This window comes from Asterias amurensis, chromosome 4 (assembly GCF_032118995.1).
Source record: "Asterias amurensis chromosome 4, ASM3211899v1".
NCBI lineage: Eukaryota > Metazoa > Echinodermata > Asteroidea > Forcipulatida > Asteriidae > Asterias > Asterias amurensis.
In genome coordinates, this window is record NC_092651.1 from 7,163,810 (window position 1) to 7,183,430 (window position 19,621).

Below are 19,621 nucleotides of genomic sequence, written 5' to 3' on the forward strand. Positions count from 1 at the left end.
TTGTCTTGGTGTAATGTCACAATTTCCAGTTCACATCAAAAAAAGACATGGATTAACAAAAACAAAATTTCTTTCCTTTTTATTTACTGATGCAAATTTTTTAAAGATTGGCAAATGGTTTTAATTGATCAAAGGTCATGGGCTATGGCTGGGTCGCCCAGACATACTTACAATGTAGTAGCCCCCAATTTGTACACAGGCCCCAAGCATGAGTGGACATGCATAAATATCCACACAACAACTGCCTTACACCTTGCCTTGTGAACATGCACTGAGACAACTTTCTTATGGAAATAGGTCTTTATCAACAGCCAACTCTTTTTCAAACCATTTTATTAAAAATTTTGTGTAAGCCAGATAGACTTTGAATATTGATGTCGGAAGATTGATGTTGTCAGAACAAAGGGTAACCGATCCGCCTCATGAATTCAAACTACAATAAATAATACGTGAAAGACAATTTCTTGCATTGGTACTATACTTTATTATAAAACAAATCAACTCCAGCACCAATCAATCTATATGTACACTTGCGTATTTACTAATTACATCCCCAAATCCCCCTCGAGCTCGAGTAAAACCCCACGATTATCTTAAGCCCCACTTAGGCTCTACAATTAAAGAAAAAAAGAGCACATTGTTTCCACAGCAGTATTCTCAATACAAACTTAAGTGCGTTAAATAGATTCCCACCACCGTTCTTCAAAATATCTCGTTTGTCACTTCCCAAAACTAAAATGTCTCCTCGTTGACTTCCTTTTGTCGTCTGTCCCCACACCTTGGGACGCCCGCTTTACTCACAATAAATTACTTGGCCGAGGGGAACTATTACTTTTGTTCACAGTTCACTCTTTGCTGTATACTCGAAACTTGCCCATCCAGCGAATCCTCTCTCACGATGGTGGGCGTACATGTACGTTCCCCCTCGCCGTACAAATCTGACTCACGTCGTCTCACTTCCACTCCATGCAGGGGTGGCATGTTCATATAACACAACTGAAAGTTACACTTGGGTGCGCCTTCTTGCACCCGCCCTTCACACTCCCATAAAGGCCATGGTTGTTGATTGGGTCGTCCAACCTGTCTCCCTTGTTGCCAAAGTTAAATATTGGGTGGATAAATCGAACCCTCCGCACTCAGCTGGCATAAATTTAATCTGGCTGCAAAATATAATCTGGCTCGCAGAAAATGTTCACTTAATCTTATGGGTTTTAAGGAACAGCTTGTACCTATATATCTGTACAAATACATGTAGCAGCAGAACAGCAGAGCAGCAGAACAAAATGGCATGTACTCTTCACCACTGGAGACTCCACTGAATTCTTCCCACTATCCTTTCTCATATACTTCACACACACTTCTATCTACAATCTATGAGCCGACACCCTGATCCTTTGTTATGATACACTTACCCCCAAGATTATGCATTACATGTATAAGCTGTAAGGTTAAACTTGAGGTTCACTGCTCCTCATGTTGGGGTATCCCCTCTGGATCAAAAGTGTGCATACTGAATAAATAATATTGACCCCGAACAACCATGGCCAATTGGGTCCTGGCACCAAGCCCTTCATGAATATTTACACTAAGTTAAAAAGAACTTGAATAAATTTAGGCAATATCTCTGAAGGAAAGGAATGAATATTCATAAACCTCCAAGCATTTGCATTTTTCTGTGACAGATGTATTTTTCCTAAAACTTTTGATAGTATAACTAGCTCATTAATTAATTCCTCTCCTCAATTCACCGTCTGGTCAATTCATTGATTGACCAAATTATTGTCAACGGCAATACACTGACATGGCTGAAAATGAATTTATGACGATTTTAAACAACAAAGATTGCATTCATTCAGAGAGATTTCTGTGAAAGCAATTCTAATAGGAGCTAAAAATGGCCGGGAGAAAGACATGTGCCTTTTTCTCATTTCGATTTGTGCTGGTTGCATGAGGCATATATTTTACGCACATGTTACGTACATACATAGCAGCTACCTTAAATAGGTCAGAGGTCACCTGTTGTGAGCTAAACCAGATGTGGTAAGTTTTATTTTGTCCACTTGCAGTGTTCAGATAAACCGAAGTGGTCTTAAGATAAAACCTCCAGCTCTACAGACATGGGCTAAACCCATTTCCATCAAATTTCAAAACAATGCAGGCAGGTGGAGTTGCACTCAATCGGGTTGAACAATGAGTTAAATTAGTACTGTGTCTCAATGTACTCACTGAATAAGAGACCTTTATACTTACTGCACTATCAAGGGATCCTCATCAAATAAGACCTGCTTATCAAGCATGGCTGAAACCGCATGATGCTTGGCTTTTGACTAGTAATAACAAAACAAAATAAATAACTCTTATTAGAAGTTTCACACAATGTTAAACACAATCAAGAGAGCAAATGGAGATAACATAAAATATTTAATTTTTTTAATTAACTTTCTAGATGGTGTACTAACTGAAACTGTGCCCAATTTACTCCGTCAGAGATTCAAACACTGCTTTACATATTTTAGTGGGTCACATCAAACAACCAAAGATTGAGCTTGGTCCAAAAATAATTGAAAACAGCGCTGTATACTCTCTCTGTGCAATCCTTTTTAAGCACCAAAAATGTATGGTGTCAATGACCAAGCTTACTTTACGATACTTTTGGTGTGTTTCTTTACAGCTTTTCGAAAGATTAAAATTGAACTTGAACCCAATGGCTAAATTGCGTCAATATTTAAAAATATTAAAATTCAGGAGGACAAATCCTATAGCCAAACCAGCCAAACTTGCAAAAGTGCTATAGAAACAAACAAAAACGGCATAGTTTGTTAATGGCTGGCATCCATGCTAGATGTATGGATCATAGACTCGGGATGACGAATAGGGTGGATGCCAAGCTTGATTTTGAATGTTAAGGTAATTTTGAGGTAAAAAGGTCAAAAATCAATATTTTCAAAATCTGTGTCAAATTTAATCACATTTGAAAGAAATCTATCCATAAAATGTATTTTTAACTTTATGTTGAAATTACAAACCTATAATTAACGGATAAACTTTGACCTTATACACAAATGTATAGCAAAACAAAGTTTAAAAGTGTGATTATCTTGAAAAGGGTACATTTTGAGTACACCAATTGTTTTTGCAATCCCCATCCTCATTGGTGCATATTGGTTTCATACAACTTTTTTTGAAAGGTAATTATACCCCTGGGCAGTTTTTGAGAAGAAAACAAATAATTTAAATACCACCTTCATGTGGGGTCATAACGGCTCATTGTTAGGTCAAAATTTCAAATAAGCTCAAAATTTGGCATTTTTGAAATTTTCACAAAAAGTGACCCCAAGTGGTAGATCTATCCATAAAATCTAGTTTCATTATCAATTATCATATTGACACACCAAGTCTATGAAATTATGAGTTAATCTTTTGTCAATTGTACACAAATGTATAGGAAAATTAAATCTTAAAGTGCTATTTTTTCAAAAGGATCGGTCAGCAAGGCACATTGAGAAATAGCATGGAGACAAAAGGGTCCTAAATACTCGCTTGGTGCTGCGTCAACTCGCCGTCAACTCCTCCAATGGATATTTAAAATCCACAAGAGGCAGAGAACTGTGAAGTATTACCTGAAAGAGGAGTTCTATAAGATTTAGGTTACATTTTCACAGTGCTAGTAGAACATCAACAACGACGGGCGCTTTCCTACATTTGGAATAGTCTTGGCCCAAGATGTCAGAGATCGGTACTGCATGGTGTATTACGTACATGTACTGTGTTCGTGTGATTTGATCGCTGCTGTCTTGGGTCAAGACTAATCCATATCTGCCACCTGCATAGTAGTTGCAAGTTGACGGTGAGTTGACGACACAAGCGAGTTGACAGCAATTTAAGACAGGTGCATGCAGTAATATTCAAGCACGATCGCGAACGATATCAGATGGATTCTGTTGAAGTTTTAACAGCGATTTTCGATTATTTGTTTTTTTAAAACAGCAAATTTAGAAGCATAAATCGAGGAAATATCTGACATTTTCGATCTGATTGGCCTACATTTTAGATTTTAAGCAAATAAAAAACCAGATTTTGGGGGTAAAAATCAGAAAAGCCGGTATTCCGACTAAAATCAGAAAAGTTGCATCTCTGACAATGAGAGCACGATCACGGGTTATCAACATGTTGCGAAAACAATGTTACCAAAAAATCAATCATCAGCAGACAAGGCGCACCGAAAGACAAGACGCACCAATGTTTTGGGGCACACCGAAAGACAAGACGCACCAATGTTTTAGGGGTCTAAAATGTCTGATAAGACGCGCCTTATCCGCAGAAAACTACGGTACATGTAATACGTATTTAATATTTCCAAAATGTAGGAACAAATTCTGACCGACAATTACCAATGATTCGCAAAAAAGGGTCAACAACATTGGAAAATACAACGCCCATCCCCCCCCCAAACCTATTCCATGCGATTAAAAAAAACCTGGTCCAGATTAAGGTTAATGGTTGTGTTATGGCTCACTTTGAGTAGGGCTTAGGATTGTAGGTTTAGGATTGTTGCAGTCAACATACATGAGATGTAATGTGTGGTTACTTTTATCATGGATTGAAAAAAATTAATTATTACTTGTTGTTATTAATTACAGTGTAGGCCTAAATGTATCAAAAACAAAACATAAAGCATTTTATTAACATGTTGACCCGGCCAAAGCATATTTAAGATTAAGATTAAAAATATTTATTGTCATGAAAAAAAACATGAAATTTTTCTTCCCTGTGTAAAGGTGACTACATTACATACAAGAAAGGCATAGCAACAATAGACAACAAGAATAAAATTTCAATTCACAGATATATACAAATATAAAGATAAAAAGAATATAGGGGAGCATGTAAAAAGTACAAAATATAAGCGTGAACCAAACTATCTCGACCATCTACTGTTAAAAAGCTTAATTGCACTAGGGAGAAAGGAATCCTTAAACCTGTTGGTCTTTAAGCATAGCTGTCGGATCCTGCCTGAGTGGTTTTGGAGTATGTGAGGGTGTAGAGAGTGGCTGGGGTCGCAAACGATCTTATTGATTTGAGAAATGATACAGTCCTCCATAATCTCCCGCATTAACGTCAGCTCCAATAATCCTGCTAGCTCGTTTAGTAATACATTGGAGCTTCTCAGAGTTAGATTGGGAGAGGGAATTAAACCAACAGATAAAACAAAAGCTTAAAATAGATTGAATTGTACTTTGATAAAAAAGTTGTTAAAAGAATATTTGTGTTAACGTTAAACGATTTCAGTTTCCTTAAAAAGTAAAGCCGTTGATTAGATCTTTTATACACATGGGTAGTATTTGCAATCCAGTTTAGTTTGCTATCAATAAATGTACCCAAATACTTTAAACTCTTTGACAATCTCAACAGATTCTTCCTTGATTTCTACAGGTTCAACAGTGTTTGCAGTTTTACGGAAATCAAATACAATTTCTTTAGTTTTTTTGACATTCAGAACTAGATAGATGTTTTCGCACCAAACATGAAACTTGAGTTATTTCATTTCTGTACCCAACTTCATCATTATTTGTAATGAGCCCTGTTAGGGCTGTGTCGTCTGCATATTTGGTAAGAGCACACTCATTCTTATCTAACTGGAAGTCACTAGTATACATAGAAAATAGCAATGGTGACAAAACACAACCTTGGGGAACACCTGTGCTAATTGTGAGTGATGTCAGAGAACGTGTTAGCAAATCTGAACCTTTGTGGCCTAAAATTAAAAAAATCAGCAATCCAGAGGGCAAGATGTGGGTTAATGTTCATATTAAGCAATTTACTTAGAACTAGACATTAGGGGTTTGTGAACAAACACAAATCTGTTGCGTGTTCTTTTGCTTGGATTATGTGCTAAAATGACCGAGGAGTCTACAACTGAAAAAAAGTGTCTTGAGTTATGGTGCCACTTCCGGTTGACCCGGAAGTAGGAGTGGACATGGGGTCACGGTAACCTAAGGCTAATCTCCAACGCCCAAGGAGTCTCTAACTGAAAACAGTTTGAAAATCGATATTGTCCCACTTCGGGTTGACCCGGAAGAGGAGGTCAAGAGGTCACGGTTTTCAAAATAAATCTCCAATCCCCAAGGAGTCTACAACTACAAAAAGTCTCAAAATTTGCCGTGTATTTCTTGAGATATAGTCCCACTTCCAGTTGACCCGAAAGTAGAGGTCAACTTGATGTCACGGTTTTTCAAAGTTTATTTACAACGCCTAAGGGGTCTAAAACTGATAAAAGTTTGAAAATCGGTTGTATAGTACTTGAGATATGGTCCCACTTCCGGTTGACCTGGAAGTAGTGGTCAACTTGAAGTCACGGTTTTTCCAAATTAATCTCCAATACCCAAGGAGTCTATAGGCCCATTCACACGAGCGCTGCAAACGAGGGTCCCGTGCGATTTCATAACATCGATGTTATGAAATCGCAAATCCACGTCATGTGAATGCTATGTATGTTTCGAAATTACCTGGGTCCCGTGTTGTTCATAACACAGATCGAGACCTCCTCCAAAAAATCGCATCAATGTTATAATCATGGGGAGCCATTGTCTGAACCGAATGCCTGCAGTGGTAACGAGGGACCGCTGCGCTGACACGTGAAGAACTATGGAGGAAGAAATGGGCGAACTATAGCATGCATATGTACATGTACATACATGTACATGTATATCTGCTCAACGCTGGACTACGATCCGTTTGGCTGGTGGGTTTTGTGGCCGGATGCTAGACCAGCCCAAACCTTGAAGCAAAAACATTGTTCAATCACAAGCAGAATACGTCGTTTGGCTAAGCTTTTTGATGTTTTACATGTAATTCATTATTTGGTATGTCTCATCAATAATTTCATATCTATAAAACATTTCCATTCAACAATGTAGCATTTTTAACGTCCAAAAAGCTATTTGAATCGTGGAATTTTGTGTTTTTCTTTTTTTAGCTTCGAAAACGTAACCCCTTTCCCGCTGGCCGCCGGGATGAGAGTTACGTTATCGCAAATGTTTTTAAAATATTCTACATTATTTTTATGTGACTTAAAATAAAATTGATTTCAATGAAATTGATTTATTTTATTCCTTTTAACTGTAAGGTTTTTGTTTTAACTCAAACCTCTTGCTTGTAGACTTTTGTCCATGCAGTAGGCCTACCCAAACGAGGGACGTATGTTAACATGTGTGTGTGCGTGTCGTGTGAATGCTCGCTAAAAAATCGCACGCGGTTAGGGTGACAGACGGCTGGCGCCCCTAACCAGGGACCTCATGTGAAAGGGGCTTATAACTACAAACAGTCTAACAGTCAGCTGTGTACTTCTTGAGATATGGTCCCACTTCCGATTGACCCGGAAGTAGAGGTCAACTTGAGGTCACGTTTTTTTCAAATTAATCTCAAATCCCCAAGGAGTCTATACCTACAAACAGGTTAAGAATCGGCCGTGCACTTCTTGAGATATGGTGCTACAAAGATTTCCCAATTAAATATGCAAATGAGGGTCACGTGGTTAATTAATTAGATATTTTAACATTTTTAGAATTAAGCTTAAGTTCTAAGCTTCAATTTGATATATGATTTAACTCTTTTGACCTTATGGTTTAGGAGATTAGGAGTAAACAAAAAACGTGTACAAATGCTACGGGGTTTTAGGCGGAAACAAAGAATAATACACGTAATAAAAACAATAAAAATCTCGACAAAAACAAAACCTGTTCCGACGGTAGGTCTGAACAGCTAAAAATATGCGGTTTAATGGTGTTGAAAGCCGATGAAAAATCAATGAATAAAGTACACACATGGGTTTTAGGCTTGTCAAGATGTTCGTAAGTATTATGCAATAACGTACCACGGTTTGCCCGGTAGGCAAACTGAAAAGGGTCCAACAAGTTATTAGTTTCATCTAAATGTACAACTTTAATAATATGTTCGAAACATTTCATCACGGTGGCTGTGAGGGCAATTGGTCTAAAGTCATTAAAGTCCTTTGGCTTTGACATCTTCGAGACAGGAGTGATGGTTGATGCTTTCCAAATCCTTGGGACGATATGGGCAGTCAAGGGACCATTGGAAAAGTTGTCTAAAGATTTCAGCCAGTTCTTTACAGCAGGTTTTGAGGATCCTTCCAGATATCCCGTCTGGTCCTGCAGCTTTATTGGGTTTGATATTCTTGAAAGACTTTTCAACTTGGGCAGTTGTCAGCAGAGTTCACTTGTTATCATTGATGTTTGAAGCAAATGTAGCACACAGTTGATCTTTAGCTAGGTCATGGAGAGGGCTATTGTTATCAAACCTCCAGCAGAATTGGTTCAAGTCGTTCAGGTATTCTTTTGGATCTCCTTGAGGACCAGCCCAATTATTACGATTTCCATAACCTGTGCTGTCTTTCATGGCATTCCATCCACTTTTGGGGTCACCATCATTAAACTTTCTTTCAAGTTTCTTGCCATACTGTTTCTTGCAAAGACGAATTTCTTCTTTGATTTCCAAATGTAACTCACGTTTCACTCGATCCTCATTATTGGAATGTGCCCGGTGCTTCTGTTTTATGAGATGACGAACTTCTTTATTTAGCCAGTTTTTATTGTTGGGGTGAATTTTAACTTCAATTTCTGGGATGACTAAAGGTTTTCACAGAACTTTATGTAGTCAGAGTGATGACATCAGTAGTTTGATCAATTGAGGCAGGATCTCTAAAGATGTTCCAGTTCGTGGTTTTGAAATAGCTTGACTTCTTGACTTTTTTGATGACTGGTTTTGTTTGCTTAAGTTTCTGTTTATATTTTGGAAACGGCGACCACAAGCTTTTGATCAGCTCCAATTTTATTCACGTTTTATCCGTTTTTACTGTGTTTGAGGAGGTTCTGTATCGCTACTTTGTACATTAACCTTGTGGTGGTCAACTTGAGTTTCGGTGGAATGAACATGGGTGTGTGCAAAACTATGTATTTGGCTGTATTAATCGTAAGTGTTCTGTTGTGTTCATCTGGATATGGCATCGCACAACAAAATGGCTACCGCTACACACGTGAGTACCTACTCAGCCTACAGTCGGGTGCCGTTGGCTCGCTTGATCTTCAACATATTGACTTTCCTGTTGAAATGCTCCCCAATGATACCCAAACAACTGACACTAATAAACAGCATTATAAAAGGAGAAAAAGAGGGAAGAGGGGTGGTGTAAGGAGAAAGAAACTGAATCAGACTGGAAGAATGCCTCTCCCAACAATGTTATTGTCCAATGTCCGCTCCCTACGCCCCAAAATGGATGAGCTTCAAGCCTCGGTTAATCACATGCGTGAATTCAGAGACTCCGGTATCCTCGTCTTCACCGAGACATGGCTAGACAATACAAACCAGAATAATTATCTCCATATCGACGGCTTTGGATCTCCAATTCGACTTGACAGAGATAAACAAATTACAGGGAAGAAACAGGGTGGGGGCGTGTGTCTCTATATCAACAAGAGATGGTGCAACACTGTGATTGTTCGTGAGAAAATATGCACCCCTGACATTGAGCTCCTCTCCATATCACTTCGCCCATTTTACATTCCAAGAGAGTTTCCCAAACTTTTCTACATTGTTGTATATAGACACCCTCGAGCAGATGCGACATCAGCTTCAGAAGTCATTGCCAATCACATCCACCACCAGCTGGATTTGATCTCACCAGATGCACCTCAGTTTATTCTTGGCGACTTCAACCATTGTGCCTTGGACAGAACTTTACACAGCTATCAACAATATGTTACATGTCCGACACCCATGACTAAAACTCTTGATTTGTGCTATGGTTCCATTCCCTCCGCATATAAATCGTTCCCCTTGCCACCTCTTGGATCGGCCAATCACAACAGTGTACTTTTAGCACCAGTTTACAAATCTGTGTTTCAGCAATGCCAACGAGTGGTGAAAACCATTAAGCACTGGACTACGGACAGCTTTCTTTGCTAACAAGGGTGTTTTGAATGCACTGAAAGGCAAGTGTTCCAGGACAATTGTTCTACCTTGGATAAACTGGTGGACGTTGATTACAAGCTACATTAAGTTCTGTGTGGATTCTGTGGTTCCATCTGAACAGATTACAATCTTTCCCAACAATAAACCTTGGGTCACAAAGGACTTAAAAGCAGTTCTAAACAAGAAGAAAAGGACATTTTATCAAGGAACTACTGAAGAAAGAAAGCAAGTAAACAAAGAGGTAAAATCAGCAATAAGACGAGCTAAACTGACTTACAAAAACAAAGTCGAGTCTAAATTTACTGGTGGAAATTTTTGTTCTGCATGGCAGGGCATCAAGTCAATGGCTGCTACCAATACGTCACCAAAGAGTAACAAGCGATCACAAATCAAACTACAGGGCGTTAATGTTGATGTTCTGCCAGACATCATGAACACATTTTTACACGCTTCGAAAAGTTTGATTTCTCGGCTGAGCTTGCTGGTTCAAAGTCGTCACTGTCTTCCTGCCGTAGCACTGTCATTGATCAGAAGACTGTAAGGAAATATTTAAAATCTACTAATGTCAACAAAAGCCCTGGGCCTGATGGTATTTGTGGAAGAACTCTTCAGTATTGTGCGAAGGAGCTCAGTGGTGTCTTCAGTCATCTATTTCAAACTTCTGTTGACACTATTCCCGCCTTTTGGAAAACCTCTACAATTATTCCCATACTGAAGAGAGACAAGCCCAAAGAACTCAATGACTTTAGACCTATTGCACTTTACTTCACTTGTAATGAAAACTTTGGAAAAAATTATAAGGTCTACCATTTTATCTTTTACAGAACATCAGTTAGACCCTCTACAATTTGCTTACAGGGCTAACCGTAGTGTTGATGATGCCAAGCTATTCATGTTAAATAAACTGTACACTCATCTTGAGAAGCCATATTCTCATGCCAGGATTTTTTTTGCAGACTTTTCATCAGCCTTCAATTTAATGCAACCTTACATTTTAGCTCAAAAGCTTATCATTGACTTTCATCTTAGTGACCAACTCACTGCTTGGATAATTGATTTTCTCAGGCCTGGAATTACACGGTGGCCACGACGGCCATGGCCGTCGATGCCTTTCCAACTGGCCGAGATGCCCCTCGAAAAAATACCATTTTCACGGCCAAAACTGCCATGCCCTTTTTTCCTGTTGGCCGTCGTGCCCTTTTTTTACCCAAGCCCAAGATTTTATTATTGACACAAACATTTGTTTTCGGTCGACTACTTACGGCCGACAATATTAATCCAGGGAACTCTATAGCAGTCATGGTATTCAACGTTACAAGCGCAACGGAGATTCCACTCCTGAGTCATCGCACACGCTAGCGCTAACCTGCATCGCATATAATCCACACACTCGTTTATCTGACGACCCGATTTCACAAGGAACCAGTCTAACACAATCCATTGATCAACAGCTGGCGCCGTTGTTAAAATGCCCATATGGTATCCTCCGTTTGTGAACGGACGGAATATTGTTGGTGAATGAAATGACTCTTGGAAATGTTTACGAAGGAATTTGCCAAAATAAAGACTCAAAAAGAGCATTTGGAGGAAGATGTAAAAGATGAATTTGAGAACTATGCCCCCAAATGCAAGAAAGTTAACTTACAATTATTTTTTTCTTCATAGAATTTTTTTATTTTTTTTTATTTTTTACTTCTTTTTACAAAATCATTTGGTTTCTTTATGAATAAGATATGATTTATCAATATCTTGAATAACATATGACTTATCAATATCTGATTCATAAAAAACTGTTCCATTGGGTTAACCACCCATAGGGAAACCTCTAGCCAATTTTTTAATTTACTTGTTTAATAAGGCTCATGACCCCTTCGATAACTTACTGGCCTTCGCGCCTTCTTTATTTTGAAACTTTTGGCCTTGGTGCCCTTTCTACTGGCCTTAGTGCCCTTCAAAATTTGCCTATATCCAAGGCCAAAGTGGCCTTGCCCTAAAAAAGTTGTAATTCCAGGCCTGTTTTCTTTCTTGTCGTTCCCAAAGCGTTTGTGTTAATAGTAAACTTTCTAATGTAATATTCACTACACAGGTTCACCGCAAGGTTGTGTATTGTCACCACTTTTGTATATTTTGTACACAGACAACTGTAGAAGTAGCCATGACGATAGATTGTTAGTTAAATTTGCTGATGATAGTGCTCTGATTTCACTCCTTACAGGGCCAGAAAATAGTCATGGTGATGCTCTCAAAGAATTTGTTGATTGGTGTGATGACTCTTTCTTGGAATTGAATGTTCAGAAAACCAAAGGACTTATTGTGGATTTTAGGAAAAAGAGTGTAGATGTCCCTACGACCATTGTTCACGATCAAGCAGTAGAAATTGTTGATAAATACAAATACCTGGGCACTATTTTTGATGACAAACTCGGATGGGAAGGAAACACCGATTTAGTTGTCAAAAAATGTCATAAACGGTTATATTTTCTCTGTAAGTTAAAGATTTTCTCTGTAGACACAACTATCCTTCAAGTATTTTTTATCAGTCGTTCATTAAAAGTGTGTTGTGTTTTTCATTCATTTCCTGGTATTTTAACTTAAGTGTAAGGAACAAAAACAGTTTGAGAAGATTTGTCAGACTAAAACTATCGGAGAGCCACAGAGAGATCTTACCCAGTTCTGTGAGCAACAGGTACTTAGGAAAGCACAATCGATTTTAACCAGTGATAGTCATGTACTCAAACAATTGTTTCAATTCCTTCCTTCAGGACGACGTTTTGGACTTCCCCTTTGCAAAACAAATAGAAGGAAGTTCTCTTTCGTTCCAGTGGCAACCAGACTTCTGAATGGTTGTTGTTTTGCACTTGTTTTCATCTGTTTTCGTGTGCGGGATGTCAACTATTTGGAGGTCTGGTTCGCCACTGTTTACCTGTTAATGTCTTATTTGTTTTGTGGTTCTTAATAGTGTGCGTTTTTTAATGTGTGGGGTTTTTTTGTGGGGGGGGGGATTAATAGTATTCGCTTGTTTAAATTGCTGTGGTTTCAACCATTTGTACATAATCTGCCTTGTCATTTTGTCAAGTAATCTTTATGTTTTTAAATTATTGTATAATTGTATATTTTCTTAATATTTTTATATGGAGCTGGTCTGCTATTGTAATTGCCTGCAAAGGATGATTAAAGTTTTTTTATGCAGCAGGAATGTTTCCATAACACTTGTCAAGAGTACGTTGACCTCTGGTGGGAATGTCCACATATTGGAAATAGTGGGGCATCACTGGTTCAAGATCACAATGGTTGAAATCACCTATTATTATATTAACTGCATCGGGTGATTTCTTTTCCAGTTCGAGTATAATCCTTGCGATTGTGGCCACAGCATTGTTAGCATCAGCTTGAGGTGGAATGTAAACAACAGTCACAAAGATCTGAGGGAATTCTCTTGGTAGATAAAATGGTCATAGCCCCACCGTTATAAGCTCAATATCAGGCGAGCAAAGTTTTTCTTTAATACAGATATTAGTACACCATTTACGATCCGTGTAAATACAGACTCCACCGCCAATAGTTTTTCCCGATTCCACCGCCAATAGTTTTTCTAGATTCTTGGGTTCTGTCCATGCGTTCGCATATGAAGCCATCAATATCAGTCAAAGTATATCATTAAACCAGGTTTCACTGAAGCACATAAAACTGCAATCTCTATACTCATGTAAGTACTTGCTATTGCATTAAAGGCAGTGGACACTATTGGTAATTACTCAAAATAATTATTAGCATAAAACCTTTCTTGGTGATGAGTAATGGGGAGAGGTTGATGGTATAAAACATTGTGAGAAACGGCTCCCTCTGAAGTGCCATAGTTTTCGAGAAATAAGTAATTTTCGACAAATTTGATTTCGATACCTCAGATTTAGAACTTGAGGTCTCGAAATCAACCATCTAAATGCACACAACTTCGTGCGACATGGGTGCTTTTTTCTTTCATTACTATCCCGCAAATTCGATGACTGATTGAGCTCAAATTTTCACAGGTTTGTTATTTTATGCATTGGTTGAGATACACCAACTGTGAAGGCAAGTCTTTGACAATTACCAATAGTGTCCACTGCCTTTAAGTTCATCAAGTTTATTGCAGAGAGAACGAGCATTACCAGTAATAATTATAGGAAGCGGTGGATTAAGCTTCCGTCTTCGGAGGCACTCGTAGTCCACCTTTCTTGCCCCGTTTGCGTGGTTTCCGTAGCAATTTCTCTGGAATATCAAAACTGGATGTGGCAGAAGCTGGTGACCCGCGGAAACTCAATCTAGTTCATTACGTGTGTATTCAATGCGTCCATGTTGTAATGGCCACTCGCAAACATACGTAGACTCAGTAGAGGAGAGTGCAAAAACACTGCAGAAAATGCTCGAAACACAAACTAAGATGGTGTAGATCCAAAAAAGTTTTGCTCTATCTGCCATATTAAGTGGACGAACGACCCAAGCGTTAACCCAAGAATTAAGGAAACACAGACGATAAGGTGAAATTAGCAGAAATAAAGCGAAAAGTACATAGGATTTTTACATCAGGGTGGTTGCCACAGAGCAGCGCCCTCTAGAATAAACACTTTTGGTTGAACCCAAACCTGTTTTTTTTTAAAAGGCTACATACCTTAAGTGTAAGACCCAGATCTCCCTGTAATGGTTGGTCAGTTGGTTCCTCAATTGCCCATTTACCATCATACTTGGCAAGATCTGCATCAACTCCATCCTTTTTAGCAGCTGATACCACCCATCTACGTCAAATAATAATAAGAAAAATAATAATAATAATAAGCTAGTGGTTTCTTATAGCGCACAAATTTTTCACTCAATGACGCCCCAATATCACAGTATTATTCCTGCAAGATACAGCCTTCTTTGTAAGTCTAAAATTCATACCCTGATATTTTCGAAGGTGAAAGCTATTTTGTTTAAATATACATTGTAACAAACTAAGAGTAACCTGGCATGTTATACACAATTTTGACGGCCCATGCCTTTCAACTAAATCAAGATAGAAGATTTTGGGACGGGGATGTTGACAAATAAATTAACAGCAAAAGACAATCAAAATCCGACAATCGCCAATCGTCCGCTTGTAGTCAGGCACTGTCTATGTTTTCAAGGAATGCGAGATAAGCACGTTTTCTGCGCAATCTTATACTTGTGCAAAATAAAGCTATCAAGAAAATAATGTGAGGCATTTACTGACATTCGGGAGTCCATTGGACAGCTCCAGATGAAAAACCAACGTCTTTCAGATGATTTTCATCAGGAATACTTCCTTTCAAATGCTAGTTTTTGGAAACTAAATCAACTTCTGTTCAAGTACGTTTGGTGTGGATTGCGCCAACGTCATGCAAATTCCATCATTTTTTCGTGAACGTCACTGAAACCCGTTCAAAAATGTCGTTTGAAACTAAGGTTTATGACCTAAAAAAAAAAATATGGACGCTTGACAAAGTTTTTATTTTTTATAGATTTTAGGTAAGAGAGGCTGCAATAATCAGAGAAATTACAGTTGTGCTGTGCCTGAAAAAAAATCATGACAGACAATATTTCCTTTGTTTTTCCGTCAGTTTTTTTGTCCTGCTCTGTCAGGCTTAAATTTTCTGTGTTTGGTGTTTTGCTGATTTTTGTTGATTTTTTTTAAAGTACATCTGATGGGCCTCATCATAGAAAACAATGAATTTCTTGTGCTTAACTTAAAATGCTATTTTAGGATTAAATATATATAACCACAGACTTCACTGACTGGAGACTCTACTTTTGTTAAATGACCAACAAGATGAATACTAACTGAAGTATCCTTACATGAACATTTTAGTAAACCTAAATAATGTGACGAAATGGTCGATTGAGGGCGCCGTGCGGCGCGGGAATCAAACTAGTTTTGAGGGAGACCGGCAAATTCAGTCGGTAGTGGATCTAATACGCAGCCACGCGTGTGGCCCCTGGATCCCCAGAACGTACTGCTCATCGGATCCAGTTGAAAAGACGCATTTTGTAATTCCCGCCTCCCCGACCTTCACTTTTAGTCCAGACGTCTAACAATAAGCATCCCCATTAAGCATACTCCGAGTATTTAGTACATTGCCAAATTGTAAGTTGTGATCGAGTTGTGATAGAATAATAACCAAACCAGATTGAAACTTCAATCCATATGTTCTCCTTGTCAAACCTCTCTCTCTGTCTCCTCTTTCTTTAATTCATCGTTATTAAATATAGGGCCAAACTTTAGGGTTTCATCGTTCAGGTTTCTTTGAGTGAAAAGTCCTTAGACCGCGATCACGGCGCGGTACAAAATGTATACAATTATTTATAATATCTGAGAAGGTCAGACAAATTTTTTTAATGACATTTGTGGTTGTTAAATGGTCTATATTTCAAAGAAGATGCCATATACTTTAATACAGTCCTTGTTTAATGAAGTGTGGGGTTTTTCCTTATAGCACCATACATTGTTTACAAGGTGCCTCGCACAACATGCAGCCAATCAAACCAGGAACACAAGGGCGAACTCCTTTTCTTATACGATATTTGCAATGGGTTATTTTACGTGCACATTACACATGTCTTTTTGCTCCAGCAATAATGGATAAAACTGCTGCTTTGCTTCATCATCATTGCACGAGCCTTAAGGTCAGAGTCCGTCTTGGATAATGTTTTTCCTGTAGTTAACAGCTCTGCCTCCACATAACAGTGGAAAACACAGGATGACACACAAAATAAGCGCCTTGATAGTTAAAGACATTGTACCCTTTTGGTAAACAGTATTGTCCAAGGCCCACACTTCGTGTATCACAACTTCTATATCAAATAACAAACCTATGAAAATTTGGGCTTAATCGGTCATCGGAGTCGGGAGAAAATAACGGGAAAATCCACCCTTGTATCCGCGCGTTTTGCCGTGTCATGACATGTGTTTAAAATAAATCTGTAATTCTCACTAACAAAAATTGATATTGTTTTACTGTTTTCTCAAAAAGTAAAGCATTTCATGGAATAATATTTCAAGAGAAGTATTTCACCACTGCCTTCTGTTAACCCTGTAAGTTATTTCTAAATCTGTGAACTTTTTTTTTTTTTCTGTACCGAAAGGGTCCAATGGCTTTAACAGTAAGCCTGGACGATATCACAATAATATCGCCAAGATACAATATTGAGAAAAACATTGTCAGTATCGATGTTGGTTTTAATTTTGGTTTTTTACCCATACACCGATGTGTGTTAGCACTGTATACTCAGTACTTTCCCGAGTCCTGTGATCCTGCAGAGGTGCATATTTATTGCCAACATTACTCGCATGCTATACTTTATTATTATGGGATGAAGCTGTAGACCAGCTTTTTAGAGATAACAACGTCCAATATGGTACTAATATGGTCCAATCAATTGAGGTACAAACTATTAATTTATTGAATCAGAACCAGTTGATAGAAAACACAAAAATGTAAAACGTTCTGAATCATGAAATAAGATCTTAATTCTGTAATAATTTTTCCTCTGCAATTTGTATCCATTTTATTAAATACTTTACAATCATGTTTTGTTTGTTTATTTTTAGTTTTAACAAGGCCTGGTATTACACGACGGCCATCGATGCCCTTCCAACTGGCCGTGGTGCCCCTTGAAAAAATACAATTTCTCAGGCCAAAAATGCCGTGCCCTTTCTCCCTGATGGCCGTCGTTCCCTTTATTTAAACCTAAGTTCAATATTTGTTTATTGACACAAAATAATATTTGTTTTCAGCTGACTACTTATGGCCGACAATAATTATCCAGCAAACCCCAGCAGTTGTGGTCGTATTCAACATTCACAAGTGCAACGGAGATTGATTCCCCTCGCCCTGTCATTGCACACGCTAGGTTAAGTGCGAACCTGCGTTGTATAATCCATACACGCACGTACATATGACGTCCTGATTTCACAATCCATTGAACAACAGAGGGCGCTGTTGTGAGTAATTCCCATATATGGTAGAGCTTGTTTAGTGAACAGAACGGACGAAAAACATGATTCATGATTGACTCTACGTGAAGGAAAACTTTTGTATCTTTGAACAAATTACGTCAGAAATGTCACTGTTTTAACTCTTCACGGAGGTGAGCATAATCAGGGGTCGAAATTAAGTGTATTTCCATGGTAGTCAGCAGGGCTAGTGACCAATAATTTTTAGTAGCCCTGATTAGATTTTGGTAGCCCGAAAGACACATTATGTCTCGCGTCACGGCTCAAACTTTACAATACACCAATAACATAGTTCTTTATTGTTTGTGATAATGATTTTTGCATTATTTTTCCACTAGCCCGTCGGGCTATCAAACTGGAAAAATGAGTAGCCCGGCTGTAAATCTGGTAGTCCCGGGCTAGCGGGCTAGTGGCAATTTCGACCCCTGATAATTAACTACTTAATTTATGCTGTTTTATGCTGTCTTAATAGAAGTTTTTTAAGGATTCAGACAAAACATTCCAATCAGTTGTCGCCCGACGTCCGCAGATATTAAAGAATATCCGGTTACTTGGTTGTAATTACAGGACTATCCGGTTTATAAATAGGTATTCGCGCCCATTGCGGATATCCGGTTAAGAAAAAAAAGGCATTCGCTGTTACAGATAGGAAAACCTATTCGCCATTTACCGGATATTCAAATTATTCGCCCAGGCCTACGCACAACATTGGTAACAGTATTGACCATAAAATAACAAACCTGTGAAAATTTAGGCTCAATCGGCGATTTGGTAAACGCTGTCGACAATACCTTATTGAATTACACAGGAAAAAAAAAACGTGACAAATGCAGAAAATTAAAATTGTTTTCTTTAAACAGTTAGTACTAAATGAATAGTCCCTTTTTGAACAGTAAACCGATTAAACGTTTAACCGCCGCAGGCTTACTGTCCATGCCAGGTACATGTAAATTAACTTTTTACCAAGAATGAACCTGTAACCTTGCTTTTGGCCTAACTGAGCCATGTAGGCCTACTGGATGTAACAAGTAAACATCCAAATGAAAAGCAAAATTAATTTTAAAATCTTTTCAGAAGAATGCTCTTGAATCCTTTGAATTTACCTTTTTCCAAGCAATGCTTCTTGTAGAAAAGCCTCATGAAAGTATGTTGGTCCCTTAACCTGTGGCGGAGTAAACTGCACAACCACTTTCTCTCTCACCGTTTCCATCTCAGTTTCACCTTCAACTTCAACATCTGTATCAAAATCATATCCATCTTCTTCTTGGCAGTGAATCAGGCAGGAGCTCCATAAAAGCACCATTCCTATCACACACCTACTGAGCTTCATCTTCAAAGCAAACATCAAGAGAAATCATTAAGAATAAGAAACCAGTCTACTACACAATGTTCTTGCGGAAAACCATTAACTGTGTGTTTAACCCTCTCCCAAGGTTGTAGCTACCACGGTCGGAGCCGGTCGACCGGCATAAAATACGTAAAATAATTTAAAATTTCATTGAAGTGAAAAATAAAGAAACAAACAATTTAAAGCTCCTAATTAGGTGTGTGTTTTATTTCCGTTAACACAGTGAGAAAAAAATTAATTTTCTGCTCCAAAACCGCGATCTTTTCCGCGATTGTTGCTTAAAATTTACCGCTTGA

The 19,621-nt window shown here is 38.3% G+C and overlaps 1 protein-coding gene across 4 annotated transcripts in view; it reads right to left on the minus strand.

Moving 5' to 3' along the window:
* LOC139935651 (calnexin-like) overlaps positions 1–19,621 on the minus strand; it is a 102,515-nt gene that overhangs the window by 62,645 nt on the left and 20,249 nt on the right. For all 4 annotated transcript variants that reach the window (XM_071930137.1, XM_071930134.1, XM_071930133.1 and 1 more), the window contains exons 2-4: positions 19,081–19,307; positions 14,636–14,759; positions 2,251–2,327 (exon numbers count right to left, since the gene is read on the minus strand). In XM_071930137.1, coding sequence (XP_071786238.1) covers positions 2,251–2,327; positions 14,636–14,759; positions 19,081–19,307 — 428 coding nt within the window. The remainder of the gene's footprint in view (positions 1–2,250; positions 2,328–14,635; positions 14,760–19,080; positions 19,308–19,621) is intronic.